Genomic DNA, 21907 nt, shown 5'->3' on the forward strand with positions numbered 1-21907 from the left:
GACCGTGTAATGTTGGCCGCCTCGGGCCTCAGTCGAAGCCGACACAAATCGCGACTATTGCGACAATATTATACCGTTTCTTAGTGTATAATATATTATTATGTATGTACGCCGGCGTTTTCCTGACGTCTATCGATGTGACATGCGCCGCGTAAACGATAACAATAATAATTATAATAATATGAGGAAATATAAACGTTTCTATGACAATATTACAGCGACGTGGGAGATAAAGCGGTTCCGATCGGCGTGACGTTATGATGTATAATAGTAATATTTTTCTGGGTATAATAAAATAATTGCGATGCCACCACGTCCAACGACTACGCCGCATTTCTATTTATTCTTTTAATCGTTTACACCAACGACCCGCGGCGTTTTTCTCACGAAAACCCGGCCACAGTCCCGAAAAAAAGACTTCAACTTCCACCGACCGTATCACACCACTTCTACAACACGTCCGTTAAGAATTTTTTTTGACGATTTTTATATTTTTAATTCCCATCTCGTCATATTAATACTGTGGCTGTGGCTGAATATTAGACCATCTTGTGTCATCTTAAGTTCAGAATTTGTAATATCCCATATATTTCATAAAAAAGACAGCTTGTATCCACTGTCCATGCAATAATCAACAATAATATTTTATATTAATTATTATCAAACAATAAAATATATTAACAAGAAAAAAAACTGTTGTCGCCATTTCGCAACCAAAAATAGGGTTTGTTGAAAATTCGAACCTTTGAAAAAAAAGGATTATATGTAGGTAGAATTTACTGGAAGAACTTACCACAACTCATATAGTTGCCGAATGATTTAATTAATACATTACAACTACTGTGTCCAAGTTTGTCATACATTAGACCCTAAAGTTCCCCAAATGTTTAAGTCGTGAAGAATTGTTACTAAGTTAGATTGTATTAGGGGACATCGTTTTAGAAGTTCTCTTGTTAGTAAGTTTTAGTTGTCAGTCGTTCGTGCGTACTCATCTCAGAAGACCCAAATGTACCTTGTATATTTAGAGCAAGAGTGGCATATTACACTTCAAAGAAATAATAAGAATAACGAGATAGTCGCTTTGAAATCCGTTAACGAATCTCAGAATATTGTCACAAAGCACTTGTGTTACTTTTGGATCAATATTGGTATACACAATAATATATATTCGAATATTATTTTTTAACACTTTGATAATATTATATAATTTCGTTTATAATATATTAACTTTACTATTGTGTCTATTATAATATTTTTAATATATGATGTATCTTTGGATCAAAAATTAAAATTCCAGTATATATATTTCATCTGGCGAATCCTGATCCCACGAAAAGTTATAAACTACATCATTAACAAATCTTTATGTTGTGGTTTTACCTATTGTATACCTACTGATTTTGATTCATAATTGATAAGTAAGACATGTTCAAACTCTTACGAATTTACGATTGATATATATATTTTATGGTCATACGATCGTATGTCATTATATCATTAACTGTGTCATACTTACGGGTCTCTTTAAATTTATAAGACACACTATATTTTATTATTATTATCCACCCCAATACAAATAATTAAAGGAGTTGAATATACAAATCTAGTAAGCATTTGATCAGTGGTGTCATTTTCTTTTTGAGAGGAAGAGGCAAAATTTTTGGCCAGCCCAAAATAATACTGTTAAAAAAATAACGTTTGCTAACAATTATTACATTACATTACAATTTCATTTTTATCTCAATACAAATAGCCTTCTTACATAATTTTATACTTACTAGTTACTAGTTAGTATCAAAGGTTACTATCATAAGCATAAGTAACCCATTTTTTTGAGAGATAACAATAACTAAATAATTAATACATATTATGTAGAGAGATACTTAAATATATTACCTATTAGCTACTACATGAAAGCCTGAAACTAGCCCATACTCGGCCCGACAGCGGCCAGCTATTGACGGGAGGGGCAAATGCCCACCCGCCCCCCGCCCCAAAATGATGTCACTGAATTTGATCCAGATTGCTAACAGTATAGAACCGAAAAAAGTTAACTATGTGGGTGGGTACTTTTGATTATTTTATATTATTTTATTATTTTATACAAAAAAATGAAATCATGTGATATAAATATTTAAACGTTTCTAGTAAAACGTATACAATCATCACACCATAATTTATTATGACTATGTTACTCATTAATTCAATATTTGGTTACGCTTTGCTGAAAAAAATATATTATGCGAACATTCAGTTTAAGTTAAAAATATTTACGCACAATTATAAATTAATTCATTGAAGTAATATACACTTTACGCACACCTATATGCACTAATAAATTACGTCTAGTTTTTGATCATAATGATACGTAGTTAATAATTAGATATTAGTAGATATCTAGCATAAAATATATACATAAAGTTAAATTAAAAGTTTTTGTCTCATAAAATTGTTTTGAAATATGTTGTGTCCCCCTCCAAAACAATCACAACAAATGTAATATACAAATATGTATTATTATATTCGTCCAATCAAGTAAACTCGGTATACCTATAACTAGAAAATATTTTACATTTAAAACTGTCAATTTCAAAATAGTTTGTTTGATATACAACGTTTAATATTACCATGTAAATAATGATTTTGAATTATACTTAGGTACTAATTATTGTATAATAAATGTGTTGTATAACCTACTTATATCATATTATAAATTACATGAATTAAGTTATTTTATATAAACTATATACTAATACGTTTTGCATTATGACCTGTGCTTATATAAATAAATTATTTTAAAAAAAAACTCCAGTAAAATATAAATGCACCCTAAAACGTATTGTGGGTTTCTACCATTCTTATACATTTAAGACTAGGTGTAGCCGGTGGATTGTAGAATCTATACATAATTATTTTTCAAAACAAAATGTTTCGGAGAAATTGATAAATCCCCAAGTGACTAAGTAATATTATGCAAATTACATCCAGGCTTATTTGAAAATGTATAAATCTACAGGTAGGTCTTAGGACTTATACTTTATTAAATTATCCTAGAATATTTTATGGACTTGACTAGGCGAATAGCTTCCAGGTCTAATCAACTTACTGGAACAAGGTCAATAAGTATTTCTTTTATATCACGATCATTATCATTATGAGCCCGCAGCCTCTATAAATATGAACAAAATAGTAAAAATTATTTTTCTTGCTTAATGTATACTAAAACTGTATTAGCTTAAAAAATTGATGCCTAGTTAATAATAATAATAATAATTTTAGTGTATAACAATCATAATATTGCACATTGTAAGCACGTTTGAATTAAAAATACAAAGGTTTATTTACTGTGTGACAGTTTTTATAAATAATATTTAATTATATTATTATAAGTATGTATGTCACAATATGTATATCTGGGGGACGGAGTAGCCGACCCGAGTTCGATACCTCGGTCGCGGGCGGCATTTTTCTTCGGGCAAGTCACGGTGTCCGGAGAACTAGTGCCGCCATCCCCCACCCGGGCATGGCAGATACCTACGGGTGCCAAAACAAACACACACGTGTAAAAAAATCTACAGTATCATAGGCTAATGACCTTGTAGTTGAAGCCTTAACCCTAATAAAAAAAAAAAAAAAATATGTATATGTATATAAATAAAATCATTATTAAAATAAGAATGAAAATCGAATGTGTATTTGTTTTGTAAATAGTTATTTTTGTATTAAAATGCATTATTAATTGTTACGATATAATATTATTATTTTGTATATTGTGTACAATTTATATTAGTTATGATTTATGACGATTATGGTAGGTAATAAAATATAAACTCGTATGTGGTTATTCAATTCTTTTATTCAAATGAACAATATTATGATAATTAATATGCAATAAATATAATATATAACAAGTTCTGTGAAGATTCGAAATGTTAGGTCTCAAATGCATTGATAAAGTATATGCAAACAGTTCAACCTCCATGCGGTGATGCAATATGAAAAAAAAATTATCAAATTCATAAGCCTGATGGTGTACACGATTTAATCATAACATTTTATGGTACTTATAAATATATAATATCAAATCATAATAATTGATTTTAATATTGATATTAAAGTTCAGATAACCATAAACATGATATCTACATATTATAATGTGTAACTGATGCGCTACTCATATTTATATGCAGCGATAAAAATAATACAATATTATTTACACTGACGTCTACTTCAAATCAGCAGTCGGATTATATTAAAGCATTTATTGAATATGAATAATAATAATCTAGGTTACATGCAATTTAATATACATTTAAACACTTACTAAAAAAAATTATATATTTTTTCTGAAAAATATTTTTGTAATGAAAAACGTATTTCACCTACATATTTTGTTCAAAAGAAGTAGCTTTTAGATATGAATTTAATTCATAAAAAATATTTTTAATTAAGAACGGAGTTATAATAATTAATAAACCCCCGTGGAAAACTATATAATATTTTTTATGTAAATAAATAAAAACTTAAAAATTTTCCCTCATAATTTATTATTCAATTTTCCTGAAATGTTTGTTACATTAGATAAAAAAAAAATAATTATTGTTTACGTCCGTCTCTTAAATATTAATTCTTCAAACTTTAAACTAAAAACCCCCTAGCCATTAAAATCAAATTAAAAATTAAACTCTTGCTTGGTTAATTTTTTTCATTAACTTACAATTAACATTAAACATATTTATTGTACTTACCTGATTTAAAATTTAAATATCAACGATAAACCAAATGTGATGTATCAAGGACATAGGTTCAATTTATCTTTACGTGGAAAAACGCACCAAAACCTATATAGTATTATTACATCAGTCATAAACTAAGACTGTAGATGGGTTTAATCATTTTAGCAGGATAGAGTTCACGAGAAGCTATAAATATATAAATATATAAAATAAATACATATAAGAGTGTGCTATAAATGTAGGAGTAAGATAAAAATTAAATAGTTATATTAGGGCAATGTACTATATGCGTGTAAAAAGGATGTGATTTAGGAGTAAAGGAACCAAGTACTACACGGATTAGATTTGGAATGAATGTGGGGGAAAGAATGATAAGTATATAGGAAGGTAAGTTTAAGTATTTAGGGTCAGCAGTGCCGAAGAATGGTAGTTTTGAAGGTTGGGTGTATTGCTTGGCGTGGACTGTAAAATATGAGTGCGTATGAGAAAACGAGAAAGGAAATGCGCGATAAAGGGATACCAATTAGGTGGAAAGAATAAAATATTGTATACGTGGTTGCTGGGTCATCCGTTCTATGCAACAAAGGAATTTCGGGAAAGATAAAGAAAGATAAATGTAAAAAAAATCTTAAAGGTGAAAATGAAACCGATAAGATTGATGAAACATGTTGACGATATAAACAATATAGATATTAGTGAATACAAATAAAGGCATGACTCTCGTTAAGATAGAAATAATTTATTGTTTCAGTTAGTGAGGATATATTATTATTATTATCATGAAAGATGAAAGATGAAAATAATAAACGAATAATAATAATATTAAGACATGGAAAACTCAAAAAAATTGTTTTTTGTGTGGATTTAAAAAAAATTTTAAGATTGTATGAAGTATTATAAGTACAAAAATTGCACGAGAATACAACTGTATAACAATGTAATATTATATAATAAATACAAAGATAATCAATTATATAGCATAGCCGCATAGGAGAAAAATTTGTATGATTCTGACATGGTACTTATCAATTATAAGAAATCATTTTAAGAAACAACAGGATATACAAATAAATGGGAATTCAAATAATATGTACCGAGAATTGCAGGTAGGACTCTTCCAAAATATTTACAAATAAGTTAAAAGAGTTGTAGGTACTGGGCATTTGTTTTACCTCACAATGTCCATTTTTAAATTTTTTATGAAAATATTAAAATGATCCCCAATCATTACAATATTTGCAAGTGTATATTTTGATTCTTCGTTTGTTGTACTCAAAGAATTAAATATTATGAGCGGAAAAATGAAAAATATAAACTATTTTTGTGAAACCTGATAGCTTTTTTACTAGGTATGGAAATCTAGAGTCATACCAAAACCCATTTTATAGTTTAATTTAAACGAATAAACAAATATCTTTGTATTATATTATAATATTATATGATATTAGTACGAGCCCTGAGAGAAAGTTTTATGAAAAACATCTGCGACTTTCTGAGACTTTTGCAGTGTACAGTAAGTTATGCTACAAAAACCGAACAAATCTCATATTTTCTTAAACTGAATTCGAAGGGAATAAAAAGTATGTGAATTGATAATATTTGTTTGGTTGTCCTAATTCAAACACTTAATTTTGGAAAAAAAAAATCAACAAACCACATTAAACATTCAAAGTAATGTAAATATGTAATGATGTATTATATAATTTAATTTTTAAATTATACTTGATGCTAATTGTTCTTAACTCTTACTTTAATGTCTTGAAATGCACGGTTTTAGTTAATACAATTTTTCATTAGTGTTCTTAAATATATTTGTTAATCATTTGGACAACATCAATTCCCATAATATGGGCAATGCCATCATAAAAAATGTCAGTTACAAAAATAATACATTTTTATATCATATTATAGATTAAAATTAAAACCAACAAGTATTTATTTAGTATTAATTCAAAATCAATTTATTATTAACGAAGACCATTTAAATATTTTATGCAAATGCATATTTATATACAATAGTATTGTGATTGTCTGATATTGTGCTGTATTTCATTGTAGGTAATATGTATTTATAATTAAAGCATCACTCATATGTCTAATGAAAACACTCATGACTTACCAATTTTGAAATGTGGTACAATATATTGGATGGATTCATACCAAGACCTTCGACTGGACATAAACATATACACGTCACCACGTCAGGTCAAAACTACTATGCAAAGTTACAAATGCTCCTTAATCTTGTTATACTTTAAAACGACTCTTATTCTTTTTTCTTCACTTATTCTAATCCAATAATGTAGTTGACATGCACAAATTTATTACAGTAGACCTCTATTTATCTGCTCGGAAGTAAACCGATACATAATGGAATATGAAATGTCAATAGTTATATATGCGCTATTACATATTATATTATATATATATATATATATTTATAAATAAATAAATATAAGCATAATATAAGCGATATATATATATATGATATATACATTATTTACGCATATAAATATAAATTCAAAATAAATATATATATACGTATATTATATACTGAGCGATTCATATTGTCACTCGATTTTTGTAATATTCGGTATCTTATCTTTTTTTATTTTTCATAATATAATTTAAAAAAATACAATAAGGAATAAAATATATTCTGTTGAAATTTTTGTATCGTTTTGACTGAAATTCGATCGCTGATAATGCATTTAATATTACTAACGACACAATCTTTCTAAAAATGAATTATAAGTACAACATTTATTGTCATAAATATAATTATTATATCAACGGTGTTGTTGTTATTTTCCTTTTTTCAACGCTTTATTGCCATAATTCTCTTCGTGCAGACTTCGGATTATAAAATATCTCACGGCGAATATTGTACAATGAGTATTTCATCAGTTATTATTGCGTTATTGATTTAGTAAACAAAACGAATATTTATTTTAATTTAATTTTTTTTGTCAGAAATATTACGTAGTTGGGAAGTAATATTTTTTTCTCACATCGATTTACTCATTTTTCATGTACATCATATTCACATGTTTAATGACTGGATATACGATAGCATTATATTATTATACCTAATACGCGCCGTGAAAAAAATAACACTGACCCTTGTCAAACGCGCGCACGCATCGCTAAACAAAAAGCCAATTATGTATGAAAATCTCACTGTGTCTTTACACGGATATTTCTAATATTTTGCCCCCTCCCCCCCACCTCCCACCTGTCGCCGGGTTTATGGATACAACTAATTTGTATACAATGCTATTAACGTAATAAATTGTCTAGGAGACAAAAAAAACAAGCCATCCCCGCGCAAAACTTTGTTCACATATTTATACACTGAGAATATATTGCGAGTTTTTAATTAAATTTCTGCTTATAAGTTACATTGACATAAAATATTGTCACCATTTTTATTGTTATAGTACAGCTAGTAATATCGAACTTAAAGTTTAAAAACAGTTTTTTATAATTATTTATATTTACAAAATATTAAACAATTAATATTATTATTTATAATATAAATTCGATGATAATACTATGCTATTAAAGAATTAATGTATCATGATTTGTTTTTATTGATTTAAATTTTTTATCAAATATTAATTTATAAAGGTCCATAACTTAAATTTTATTAATATTTATTTATGATTTAAATGAATTGGATAGTTCATTAATATAATATTATGTTTTGACAACATATATAAAATAGATAATAATACTATAAATAGATTGAATATATATCTCTATAAAATATATATCTATATTTTTTGTTTCGAGAGCAATTTAAAAAACTTCGTAGGTAGTAATAATAATAATAATAAAATTATTGGGGGAAAGTGATTACTGATTAATAGACAAAGATATTTTTTATAGAAAACTTCTTTTGCATTGGCCCGTAATTTATGTCGTTGGGGTAGTAGAAATTCTTGAATGATTATTATTAGGCATATGCGGTATCATAACATACAAGGGACTATTTTATGTACTCCCATGAATATGTTAACAATCTATAATTCTGTGACCATAAAATAATATCTTGTTTTATTTTTCATTAAAACGGACCATACTTTTACTTAAATATATTAATTCAAAATATGCTTATTTCGAGTTTCATTTGGAAAAATAGTATTATAATTCTCCATAATGCCTATTTACAAGGCACTGACCGAAACACATTCTTTAAATTATTTTTAGGTGATATAATATAGGAATATAATATAATATGATATATTATAATACTAAGTAATAACCTTTAATTACGGAAATTATTCCAAATACAATTTATAATGTGAAATATAAACAATATTATAATAGTATAATAAATTATAATATTTAAAATCATTATATATAAACTATAAACTGTATAATATAATAAGAAAAAAAATAAATAAAAAGAAAAAAAAGCAAAAATAGAGGGACAGTGGACACTTATATATTATATTATTATTATTTACAATTTACAATATATATGATACTCATTGAGTGATGTATTAAATTAATCAATATTACAGATAAAATTAACAACCAATACATGTTTATTCGCAGGAGAGAGCATACAGTACATGTACTAGAACCAAGAAAAGGATAAAATAAGGATTTATTCCTAGGATTAAATTAATTAATGTTAAAATTTAAATGCTCAATTAGTTCAGGGCAATCAATTTGATTATTGAGTAAATTAAATAATATATTTAAATTAAGTAATTGAAATATTTTATTAAATGAAAAGATATTATTAAATAATTGCTTGTATGATCATACCCTGAACGAGGAAGTCTTTAAAATCCGAATTTATTGCTTAAACATCTTAAAAAATTATTTTAAACAGAACTCAAACATTTATATTGGGAAAAACTATGCAAATGCCAAACTAAAGAGGTATATTTAAGTTTGGATCGTACTAGAGAATAATACAAAACTTTTAAGGCTGATTCGTTATTAAAATCTGTACACATTCGCTTTATTAAACCTAATTGTATAAACAATTTATTTTTTATGCCATCAACATGGTTTTTAAAAGAAGGGTTAGAGTCAAAAATAACACATAAGTCATTAATTATATTTTTACGAGGCAGATTTATATTATTAAGGCAATAGTAATATATTTTTCTTTAAAAAAAATTAAATAGAGGTACATTTATCAATATCCAATTTCATATCATTATCAGTACACTACTTATACAAATTATTTAGATCTACTTGGAGTTTTTTAGCATCATCTATAAACATTATATTTATATAGAACTTTTATTGTATTATTTAAAGAACATGGTTAAATTGCATAGATTATTAACGTATAGTATATTATTAACACAGTGTTAATAGTTTAAATTATCACTTTTTTTTTTATCAAGGTCTATTCTATGTTGGAAAAACTTAAAAATATTTCCAGTGCAGTGTTGGTTGAGAGATTTTTCTGATGTTGGATTGTTTTTGATTAAAATATAATATTATAGCTTGCCATTTGTGTATTGCATAAAACATTTATTACAATTCAAATGATGGAAATAAAAAATGTAGCACAGTCATTCCCTCGTAAATATTATGGAGAGTCTTAATATTTTTTTTATAACGAAAATCGGGATAGGCTTTACGACGTACTGTAGGAATTATTAGAATGAGTAGTTTTTTAGTAAAATTATATTTGTAGATTTGTACAATAATTATAATATATATGTATTGTAAGGTAAATATTGTATCATTTTGTTTAAATGCTTGAATAGTATTTTCATAAAAATATCTAAAACCAATTATAGAATTTGCATTTTATGTACAATAAATAAAAATTGGAAATGATTTTTATTTATAATTATAAAAATGAATTTCCCTATACTTATTTTTTTCAGTGTAATGTTTGTCGACATTATTGTATGTGCCTACTACATAAAATATGTACACATATTTAAATATAATTACAAAACACAATTGAATCATTAGATTATAAGTTTATAATCGCGATTTTAATGTAATTAATTTTGTTGGTTCAATTATATATAAATTAAATGAAAAACTAGTTGAATATCTCAAGTTATCATTGTATTCAAATTTGATCATAAAGTTAACAAATTATTATATTGTAACAATCAATGTATTCTTAGTTTTGATTTTAATATGTTTGATCCCCATACAAATAATTTAGGTATAAACACGATGTGTATACATGAAATAATAAATTAATATAGAATATAGATATTAAGCATATTGCTATTTTATATTGTGCAAACATGTGTTTTCATTACTTGGAAGGTACTTAATCTATAAATGAATAAGCTTTCAACGAATCAATAATTATAAAATATACCTACCTTATGTATTAATAAAAAATAAAAAAAAAAATTTTAAAAACACACTTTTCCATAAAAACATTTAAAAAAAAATTTTAAAAATTGCACTAAAAAGACAAAAATAATTCTCTGTACTTAAAAATAATGAAAAATTTATTGATGAAAAATTTAAAAGTGTGTGGTGCTCATACACTTGACATATATTCCCAGTCACTATCTAATAAACATGATTGAACAAAGAAGTGTATGTGAGACTTTCCTTGGCTTTTAAATTTTTCATCAGTAAATTTTTCATTATTTTGCTCTTATACTTGACATATACTGCCAGTCACTATCTTATAAACAGGATTGAACAAAGAAGTGTATGTGAGACTTAGCTCGGCTTTTAATGTTTTGTATGATGCACCACACACTTTTAAATTTTTCATCAATAAATTTTTCATTATTTTTAAGTACAGAGAATTATTTTTGTCTTTTTAGTGCAATTTTTAAAATTTTTTTTTAAATGTTTTTATGGAAAAGTGTGTTTTTAAAATTTTTTTTTTTATTTTTTATTTTCTACTTTTTAGTTGAAAGTAAATATTTTTATTAAACGTTTAAGAAATATGTTAAGCTTCGTAAGAGGTTGCGGTTTTTTTTGGGGAAGAGAGAAAGTTCAATATCTGCGAGAGATATTACGGCGACGTCGTGGGGACAATCCTTTTTTTTTTTTTTGGTCCATGTCCCAAAATGACAACGGATTATTGTATTGTCATCCAAGACCAAGGTCTATACCAATTTTCAGAATTTTTCATCTTCAAAAAGTGCCTCAAATCGAGCGCGCAAGATTTGATCACAGACAGACGTGAAACCAAACTTAAGAAAAGTGTTAAAAAACACACATGGTTCAATAATTTTAGATTAGTTCCAAACCTGCAATGACACAAAGTTTTGATTTTTTTGTTTAGACATAATATACTAATTACCACGATGTAGATAATATTATATACATCGTGCTACTTACGTACATTTCAATTAAGCAATATATTAAAATCGTTTTTGCAGATAATTAACACAATATATAAATTATATTTACATAGTTCTATTTTATATAATAAAAAAACAAAATAAATTGATTTGCCTAAGGTAGGAGATAAATAAAAAATAACATTTTCACAAATAGAGTTTAAATTGCGAACATTTAAAGTAACGTTATAATATAAAAAAAAAATTGTATTTATGCACCACAGCTGATAACTATATAATGTTTGTGTTGTGGGTGTGTTTTTGATTGCTCTTTGTGGGAATAGGATTTAAATATTTCAGTTAAAATACAAACGAGTTATTTTCAACCACTATTCTGAATGTTATTCCATTTTTGTAACTGAGTTATACCTTTATAATACAAAATTATAAATTTAAATTATTTTTACTGTGTAATAGTGTGTTTACACTATTTCCCAATTCGTCGAAAACGCGATTTTTTATCTTTCATCGTGATACTATTATGCTGATTAAATCATATCCGGTTTTTCACTGTTTTTGTATTCATTTGGAATTTTATACAAAATGTAATGTTATGTTTTTCTAAACACACGGTCACAATTTTATAACGAACCGACAAACATTTTGACGTGTTTTACTTTTTCCACGCTATCTAAAAAATAAAAAGTTTGTGCCAAACAGAAAATACATGTCCGTTAGTTAATACTATGCTATCTGTATAGATGACGGAGAAGGGAACTATAGTTAAAATCTTTTATCTCTCCATTACGAATTTTGTTTATTTTGTTGTTTTTTCATACCTCACGGAAGACATTTCTCGGGTTCCTTTTCTTCCGTAAACATTTGTATTCAGCCATCATTTATGATCCAACGAAACTTTAAAGCTTAAACTTCATCCTTGTGCTTTACTTTCAGAGTTTTTCATCACCTGTCATTATTATAACGATGACGTTGCAATGTGATTTGTGTCTCCATTAAAATTAATTTCAATCTTTCTTTTTTTTTTCGATCGAACGAAATTCTGTCTGAGATGTATACTATGTATATGCATTGCTTGTTGAGATATTTCTTAAAAGGCGCACACAAATATTTAATCTGACACAGAAGAATAATACAATTTTTTAAACGGCATTTTTATTTTATTTTCAAATGAAAAAAATACAATTGATTCTAAATTGTAAATATTAAATTATTCTTTCAAATGGGTTTAAGGTATTTATTTTTTTTTTCGGTAATCAATATGATTACGTACAATGGTATATTGTACTGTGCTTATTAAGTTACTGATTATGAACCTATTCGACTTATCACTATTTGACCGCGAATGAAATTATTATGCATTATAAATAATAGTAATTATACTAATGCATCATAATAATATAGTAAATGACGAACCAAAATATTGCTGACACGCGAATCTATTCCGTATTTGTATTAATATAATTAGCACTGCAATGTCAAATAAGAGGATTTCAGTTATTCGGTCTACGGTCTACTGAAATTCAAGTTATTGTCAGTTATGTTAATTGCATTATTAATTGGACCCGATTGGCGATCACATACGAACTTACGTACGATAAAATTAGGGAGAAGTTGCATAATATTATAATCCATAGATAAAATGCAATGATAGGTGCTATACATAATATTATACTGAAGTGCAGTCCAATTCGAATTATTAATAAAGTTGATTCGAAACAAATTCCGACGTCATTCAATCTGTGGCATGAATAGTCGAAAATCCTACTTCCAGTTTTAATGACCAAGTTGTTTTTCTTTTGCATTATATGTTTTTTTTTTTTAATTATATTGAAATTACGTGCATTGTTAGGCGGAAAATTGGAGTTTAAATAAGCACTTGTGTATATGACTCGCGTGTACTATACATATACAAAGGTTAATTTGGTCCAAATAAAACAAACGACTCCGCTTTGAAGATTGGAAAAAAAAGTTATTAGATAGCAATGTGCAAGGGAATTCACACCGACTTTTATATAAAAATCAACTTTTCAAACTCCATTTATTTATACCGCAATCTCTCCTATCCCCAAGTGTTTATTTACGAAATCTTTTTCTCTTAGTATTACCACCGTGTAGAAATTTCTTTACAACTACATCCGACATTGATTTATACGAATTTATATCTATGGATGACGGAAATAAAAAAAAATTCGATTTTGTCTCTCACACACAAACATGATACATACGTCACAAAGACATTCTGCAGAGGGAAATACAGTTTTTAGCGATCACATGTAATTTATCAAATCGACCAGAAAAAAATAACTATTAGTAGTTGATTCTTTCTTGTACTATGATATATATTATTTTAAAGTTATTATTTTTTTTCCATCTACGAAACTAGGAATACAAAAATGTGGTTATTTATTGTCAAGTTTCTTAATATTTATTTTAGCAATTTTCCAGATAGAAAACATACACTATAAAATATCTTGACATTTTGAACAACTAAACGAAACTATTGATTTTGTAATAGCATAAATAAATTTATTTAAGTATAATATAATATATTATAAGGGTTATTGAATATTTTAATAAAATATAAATAAAACTGAAGTCCAAATGTATGAAATTATATAAAATATAAAATTAAATCATTTATTTATTCGGTAGTACATGTTCAATAATGAATCATTCTGAATTTTTTTTTTTTTTAGACTTTTTAAGCTTTTTATAGTACAATTAAAATTGTTGACTATTTGTATAAATACAAGTATAGTACCTGTATGCTATAATACAATGTAATTTTAGTAGGAAATCATGTTATCACGTTATCATGCAACCAATATGTTATCAATAATCTATTATCATTCTATATTCAGAATTTATAATAATTATAAAACATTTTTAAAACAGTTTACCTATACACAGCTATACAACAAATATATAAATATATTTTTTTTTTTGAATTAAATTAATAGATAAAATTCTATAAAATCTTTAGAAATTAACCATAATAATAAATAGCTAATTAAATTTAAAAGTTGGCCCAAAATTGCATATTATTAATATAAATTAAGCCTTAAGAAGATATCACTGTATACAGGTTAGGTTAATATATTACCTCCTAAGTCTTATTGTCCTCTGTTAACACTCTAATATTTTGTGAAAATGTTTAATGAATATAGAATTTTCCAATCAAAAATATTTGATAACCAAGCTATATGTAATGCTGTATAAGATATATCATTTGGCCTCCACACGAGTTTTCCTCAGTGAGGCCCAGTAATCTTTCGATATTAATTTTAAATATCATATATGAATTAGCAGGGCCGTATTACCCAATAGGCACTATAGGCACTGTGCCTAGGGCCTACGAACATTTTAGGGCCTACGAAAATGAAATTTTTGGTTACGATTTTTCTGTAATATTTTTTTTTAAAGTTAATTAACTATTTGTAGATGTTAGCACAACAAATAAAATATTTTTTATAATATTTCTCGTATATTTATATTTAATGTTCGTTATCGTAATTCGTAATAATCACTTAATGAAATCAGATTGGATAAACCATAAACCGATAAAATGCATACGGTATACGGGAAAACGACTGTGTATGATGAATGAAACGACGATTTCTGTTTAGAATATTTTTGGAAATAATACAAAAATAATATCATTTACGTAATATAAATAATATTTATCGACCGCGGACTCACCCACACACACACACACACGCGTGGACATTATATGCGGGACTTGTTCGGTCGGTATCGCCATTCGCCGTATCGAAACGATAAGACAACATTTAATTATTCTTAAGTAATCCTTGTCAATATTGTTATTTGTTCGTAGCAGTCCGCAGTTCCGTACTATAAATTATAATATCATTATTCATTAATATCGTTTATTGTCAATTGTAAATCCAGTATAGTGAACTTTAAACGGAACAATCTCTGAACAGGTACTTTAAAATTTTAATCTATATCTTACGTTAGATAATATATTAAAATAACATCGTATTTAAAATTATATCATATACTGATATACTCTTATAAATGTTTATGTATACATTATTAGAGTAGAACTAGTAGAAGTAATATTGAAATGTCTGGTGATGGGTACAAAAGGATGCACGAAAGTGGTTCTACTAAAAGAAAAAAGAAAGAAAAACGAGATTTATACATCAGTCAACAAATGGGGTCCATGAGCAAATTCATAATAACACAAAATCGTTCTAATGCAGGTACAAGTACAAACCAAATTGAGATTTCAAATAAAAATCAACTAATAAATATTATGACAGATGAATCTAAAATTGAAGGTAATTTATTAGGTTCATCTCCTAAGAAAACTGAACCAAATTTGACAACTCCCTTAAACGAAACTACAAGTGTTATAACTGAATCTATACCAGATAAAGTTAAATCCAATCTGACCGACCTTAGTAATTTAAAATTTAGTAACGATCCTGCACATTGGGAAATTAACGCTGATCTGATTTCTTATTTTTCTGAAAATATTCCTATTCAAAATGTGGATGCAGATTTAACTGTATCTGCTAGACAATTTGGTAAAAAAATGAGATATTTCAGAAAGGAATATTTTTCACGAGCATTAGGAAATGGTGAGTGTGTAAATCGAGACTGGCTGATATATTCGCCATCCACTGGATCAGTGTATTGCTATGTGTGTAAAATTTTTCGTCATTTGCAAAGTAGTGATAAATTAACACTTGTGCATCAATTCGAAAGTGGTTTTGATGATTGGAAAAATATTAATGTTAGAATGGAAACTCACGAACAATCTAATGACCATTTTAACTCGATAAAAAAAATGGTAGACCTTCAAAAATGTAAAAAAATAGATGTGGAATTAATAAATCAGTATAATAAAGAAAAAATGTATTGGATTCAAGTTTTAAGACGAGTTATAGCAGTAATTAAGTTCTTATCGTCTAGAGGATTAGCTTTTAGAGGAGATTCGGAAGTATTTGGCTGTCCAAAAAATGGTAACTATTTAGGTTGCCTTGAACTTCTTTCTAATTTTGATCCTTTTCTTGAAGAGCATATAAAAAAGTTCGGAAATCCTGGCAAAGGAAATATATCATATATGTCATCTACGATTTGCAACGAATTTATAGACATTCTTGCTACTACTCTAAATTTAAAAATTGTTTCTGAAATAAAAGAATCAATATATTTCGGTATTAGTATTGATTCGACGCCCGACATAGCGCACATCGATCAGTTAACGATCATTATTCGTTACACCACCATTGGTCAAGGAAAAGTCGTAGAGAGATTTCTTGGCTTTGTTCCTATTGAACAGCATGATGGTAAATATCTTTTTAATGTATTGACTAAATTGCTTAACGATAACAATATTGACATATCAAATTGCCGTTCTCAGTCTTACGACAATGCGAGTAATATGAGTGGAATATACTCAGGAGTTCAAGCTCTTTTTCGTGAAGTAAATAAATTGGCCGAGTGGGTTCCCTGTGCTGCACATAGTTTAAACTTGGTAGGATCTGTTACTGTTGAATGTTGTACTGAAGCCATTAAATTTTTTAGTGTGGTTCAGTCAATTTATACGTTTTTGGCAGCATCACCTCAAAGATGGTCTATAATGTTAAAAAATATGAAGGAGTCTGTTTTTGTAGTTAAAAGTCTGTCTGAAACAAGATGGTCCGCGCGTAGTGATGCAACGAAGGCATTATCACTTAATTATGAAGAAATCCGTCAGGCTTTGATTGATATTTCATTATCAGAAAGACAACCTCCTAATGCTGTTAATGAAGCTAAGTCACTTGTTAAAAAACTCAATCGTCTTGAAACTGTTCTAATGTCTAATATTTGGAATGACATTTTACAACAAATTAATATTGTAAACAAATCGTTACAAACACCCGGTATTGAGATATGTACTGTCGTTAACCTCTATAACAGTCTTATATTATGTTTTAAAAAAATGAGAAGCGCCGAAGAATTTGATTTATTTGAAGAAAAAGCAAAAAAAAGAGTTTCTGGTTTGTCTGATTATTCTGAAATGGAATCTAGAAAACGTAAACATAAAGTCTCGATAAATGATGGCAATGCAATTGATGCTGTTGATCAAATGAGTGCTAGAGATAAATTCAAAACTCAAACATTTTATGTAATAATTGATAAATTGATTGTTGAAATGGAAAAACGAAAAAAAGCTTATTTAAAATTAGACGAAAGATTTAATTTTTTAACTAACGAGAGTTTAAAAGATGAAGAAATAAAAATAAAGGCAAATAATTTAGTTGAAGCCTATAAAACCGATTTAGAATCTTCATTTGTTAATGAGTTTTTGATTTTTAAGAGCTTTCGAGAAACTGGGATGTCTGTTAATGAAATGCTAATTAAACAAATAAATACCAAAATGGTAACAAGTTTTCCAAATGTAAACATTGCTTTTAGGATATATTTATCAATTTTTGGGACTTCGTGCGAAGGTGAAAGATCATTTTCAATTTTAAAGAGGGTTAAGAACTGGCAGCGGTCAACTATTGGACAAGATAAATTATCATCATTATCGGTACTTGCAATTGAACACGAATTACTCCAAGACATCGATACCGAAAAAGTTATAGAATCATTTGCAAACAAAAAATATCGTAAAAAACATTTGTAACAATAAATTTATATTAAGACATATTCTACATAATACTGTTATTTTTAAATTGTTACAATAAATTATCTTGTTTTATATTTAAATACAAAGAACAAAATGAAAAATGGTATAAAATAAGTTGTTTTGTATGGTTCCTGCAGTTTAATTTTAAATAATATATTTTGAGTAATGTAAAATGTATTTTTAGATGTGTTAAAATTGTCATTAGATAAAGTTATGATTATAAAGTTAATAATTGATTTTCAGGTTGTAAATATTTTTGATTTTAAAGACTTAAAACACTGCGAAAAACACTACCTCTCCCAAAAATTAGGTTTCTTAATCATTTAAATACTGAACACTACAGAACCGTATATTAGCACATGATGGGTAATAAAGAACTGTGCCTAGGGCCTACGATAGTGTTAATCCGGGTCTGTGAATTAGGTATCGGATGGTTATATTAACTTTTATGCATTTGTGTAGAATTTGTACACAAGCCACAATGAACAACTCCCAAAAATTACATTTTTATACGGGTTTTCTAGAAAAAAATTTTTAAAATAACAAATTTGATATTTCCTTTTTTTATTTCAAGCAAACTGAATCTATTGAAGTTCCATAATACAAGATAAAAAAAAATATTGCTTATTTTTCAACTTTATATTAAAATAATGTATATTGGTTATTATTATTATTATTTTGTTGTTGTCCACTTTGAATAGCTATGGTTTGTTATTTGGTTAGTTTAGTTATTGAGTTACTTAAACTGTATGAAAATATAAACCATTGAAATAAATAAAAAAAAAACACATTTTTTTCATGCAAATTTCTATCGTTTAGGAGTATTAAAAAAAGAAATATTGGAACTTAAATTTTTCTTCTAGATTTTATAATCCGATTAAGTGTTATTGTAACAGACACTTAGTTATGAATAAATATTTTATAATCTTCAATATTCTATAAATCATGACATAAAAAACAAAATGAAAACGGTTTATACTAAATTGGTTTTAGATGTTCGGTACACGCAGTAATTATAAATACACACATTAGCAATTCGTCATGCTATCCTTAAGCGTTTATTAAATACTTTGGTACAAAATTACGGTGTACGCGTATGATATGTGTACAAAAAAAAAAAAATTATATAACGTAATATTATTACAATGTGCTCTTAATTCAAAAAAATTGTTCCGTTGAAGGTGTTTTTTATTTTTCACATTAAAGGAATTGTAATGAATTTCTGCATATGATATTAACTTATACGTGCCAAATAATAGTGTAATATAATATTATGTCTATCGGTGCCACAAGAGGTACGGACCATTCACATTTTCATTTGACCGTTTTAAAGTGGTTATAGGAAATGTTCAATTTTATTTGATTGCTATTCTGCTTTGCTAAGAAAAAACGAGATGATACTCTCTTACGTATAGTATAATAGTGTTGCCACGTTTTTCTCAAGTAAAAACGGTCATCGTGTATCTTATAATTTAGTTTTAAATTACTGATAACGTTTGTGATTTTGCTGTCGTATACCACACACATATTTGGTTCAGTTCTCCATTATATTTGGTCGTGTAAATAGTACGAAGTTTTAATTTTAATTTTGCTAGATTTGAAAATTAGTATACAAAATTAATTTGTATAGGATCCAAACGTCACTATTACGGTATTTTTACTAAGTAAAAAATTGTAAATAATTATTACTGTACTTGGAATAAATATTATAAAAATCACATTATCTTGGTGAGATAAAAGTTGAAAATAAAATTGAACAGTTCCATTGTATTCATCAGGTATATTACAAAATAAACTATGTGTTTCACTTTGAAAAATATTATACTTGTGAAAACATAACTACCTATAATTACAAAACATAAAAATAAATTTTACTCATAATGGCATGAAAGGAACTTACTTCATTCTTCCTTAGCTGAGCAGTTTAATTGTAATGTACTTATTTATTAATAAAGCTTCGTTCTAGACGTAATAATGTTCCATCCTTTTTGTTTCGCTGTATATATTTGATTTTTCTCGAATAAGGTTGTAATAAATAAATATGCTCATACCTACGTATAATATTATTCTGTTAGACGCACATATTACAGCTAGTATCCTCACAATCACACCAAATTAATTTTAAATAATGAGTTCAGAGAATTCCCTTCAAACCCAACTTTTGTATTATGCATGATACATATACATAGTGAATAATTTATAAGAATGGTACCGTTATTAAATAAAATGACAATTCGTGTATCGCGTTGAATACTTTAAGAAATGGATTATATTATGTTTCACAACGCATAATATATTATACGTCTGCGTAATTTTACTCTCCCTACATGATTATTATGCGCAGACATATTATTATTACATTGTACCATATAACACATTACTACTTATTGCATTTGAAGATAACGCATTAGCGTACAATTATGAAATACTCTATTACGTCGCTAAGTAAATTATAAAATTTAAAGATACAGACGACAATGTTCATCAGCTATTATTATTTTTTTTGTGGAAGATGTAATAATGATGTCGTTGTAGTACAGTGAAGTACAATTTACGCTCTAGACCGTGTTATATAAACAATATGCCACTTCGTGTTGTAATGATGTAGAATTATGTATAAATGTATAATAATAAGTATATATCTCTGAAACAAGTAAATGCGATAAGATATTTATGCTTCAATCGAAAATATTATTTATCAAATAAATATTGTTGGTTAAAATGTATTTTTTTTCGTACCCACCTACACCGAGAAGAGAAAAATCGGTTGGCGTAGTATTTCTTTAACGGAATTATTTGTTGGTTTGGTAAATTCGATAATAATATTATATAGTACGATATTATTTCTCTTTGAAACGGGAATTTATCAGATCGAGAAAATACGTTTTCTGGGCTCTCATTGTCAACAGACGTTTTTCCATTGTGTATAAATATTGTCATGTTTTCGGGAGGCCCGGTGCGCATCGAATTCCTCGTTTAATCAAAAGTTAAATTGAACGGCCACCATATTATTTACACAGATAACAATAATATAATGTACCTGCTACCTGTTTATGGGTAGACATCATAATATCGTATTATTGTATAGACGCGATATTATCGTGTGCGCATATAACTTTTCGCCGTCGTGCTCACGGCGCAGGTCGGGCGGCGAATAAACCACAATATGCTACATAATATTATTACTATAATTTACACCCGACCGTATATTACCATGTGGTATACTATACCAGCTACCACGATACCGCGACGTCGGG

The 21907-nt window shown here is 27.2% G+C and overlaps 1 protein-coding gene across 1 annotated transcript; it reads left to right on the top strand.

The window, feature by feature from the left end:
- The first annotated feature begins 15319 nt into the window (after positions 1–15319).
- LOC132949190 (zinc finger MYM-type protein 1-like) lies at positions 15320–19251 on the top strand. The gene is made up of 4 exons (XM_061019957.1): positions 15320–15948; positions 16065–18143; positions 18336–18599; positions 19225–19251. The coding sequence occupies exons 2-4, from the start codon at positions 16092–16094 to the stop codon at positions 19249–19251; spliced, it is 2343 nt and encodes a 780-aa protein (XP_060875940.1). The 5' UTR covers positions 15320–15948; positions 16065–16091.
- Positions 19252–21907: the final 2656 nt, after the last annotated feature.

The sequence above is a fragment of the Metopolophium dirhodum genome, chromosome 7 (assembly GCF_019925205.1).
Source record: "Metopolophium dirhodum isolate CAU chromosome 7, ASM1992520v1, whole genome shotgun sequence".
NCBI classification, from domain to species: Eukaryota; Metazoa; Arthropoda; class Insecta; order Hemiptera; family Aphididae; genus Metopolophium; species Metopolophium dirhodum.

Bases quoted from the DNA above. Each gene is read 5' to 3' on its own strand.
- LOC132949190 (XM_061019957.1), top strand. From the start codon at position 16,092: ATGTCTGGTGATGGGTACAAAAGGATGCACGAAAGTGGTTCTACTAAA. The intron at 18,144-18,335 runs GTAATAATTGAT...TTGATTTTTAAG, and splicing joins TCAAAACTCAAACATTTTAT to AGCTTTCGAGAAACTGGGAT. The intron at 18,600-19,224 runs GTTATAGAATCA...TTTTATTTCAAG, and splicing joins AAGACATCGATACCGAAAAA to CAAACTGAATCTATTGAAGT.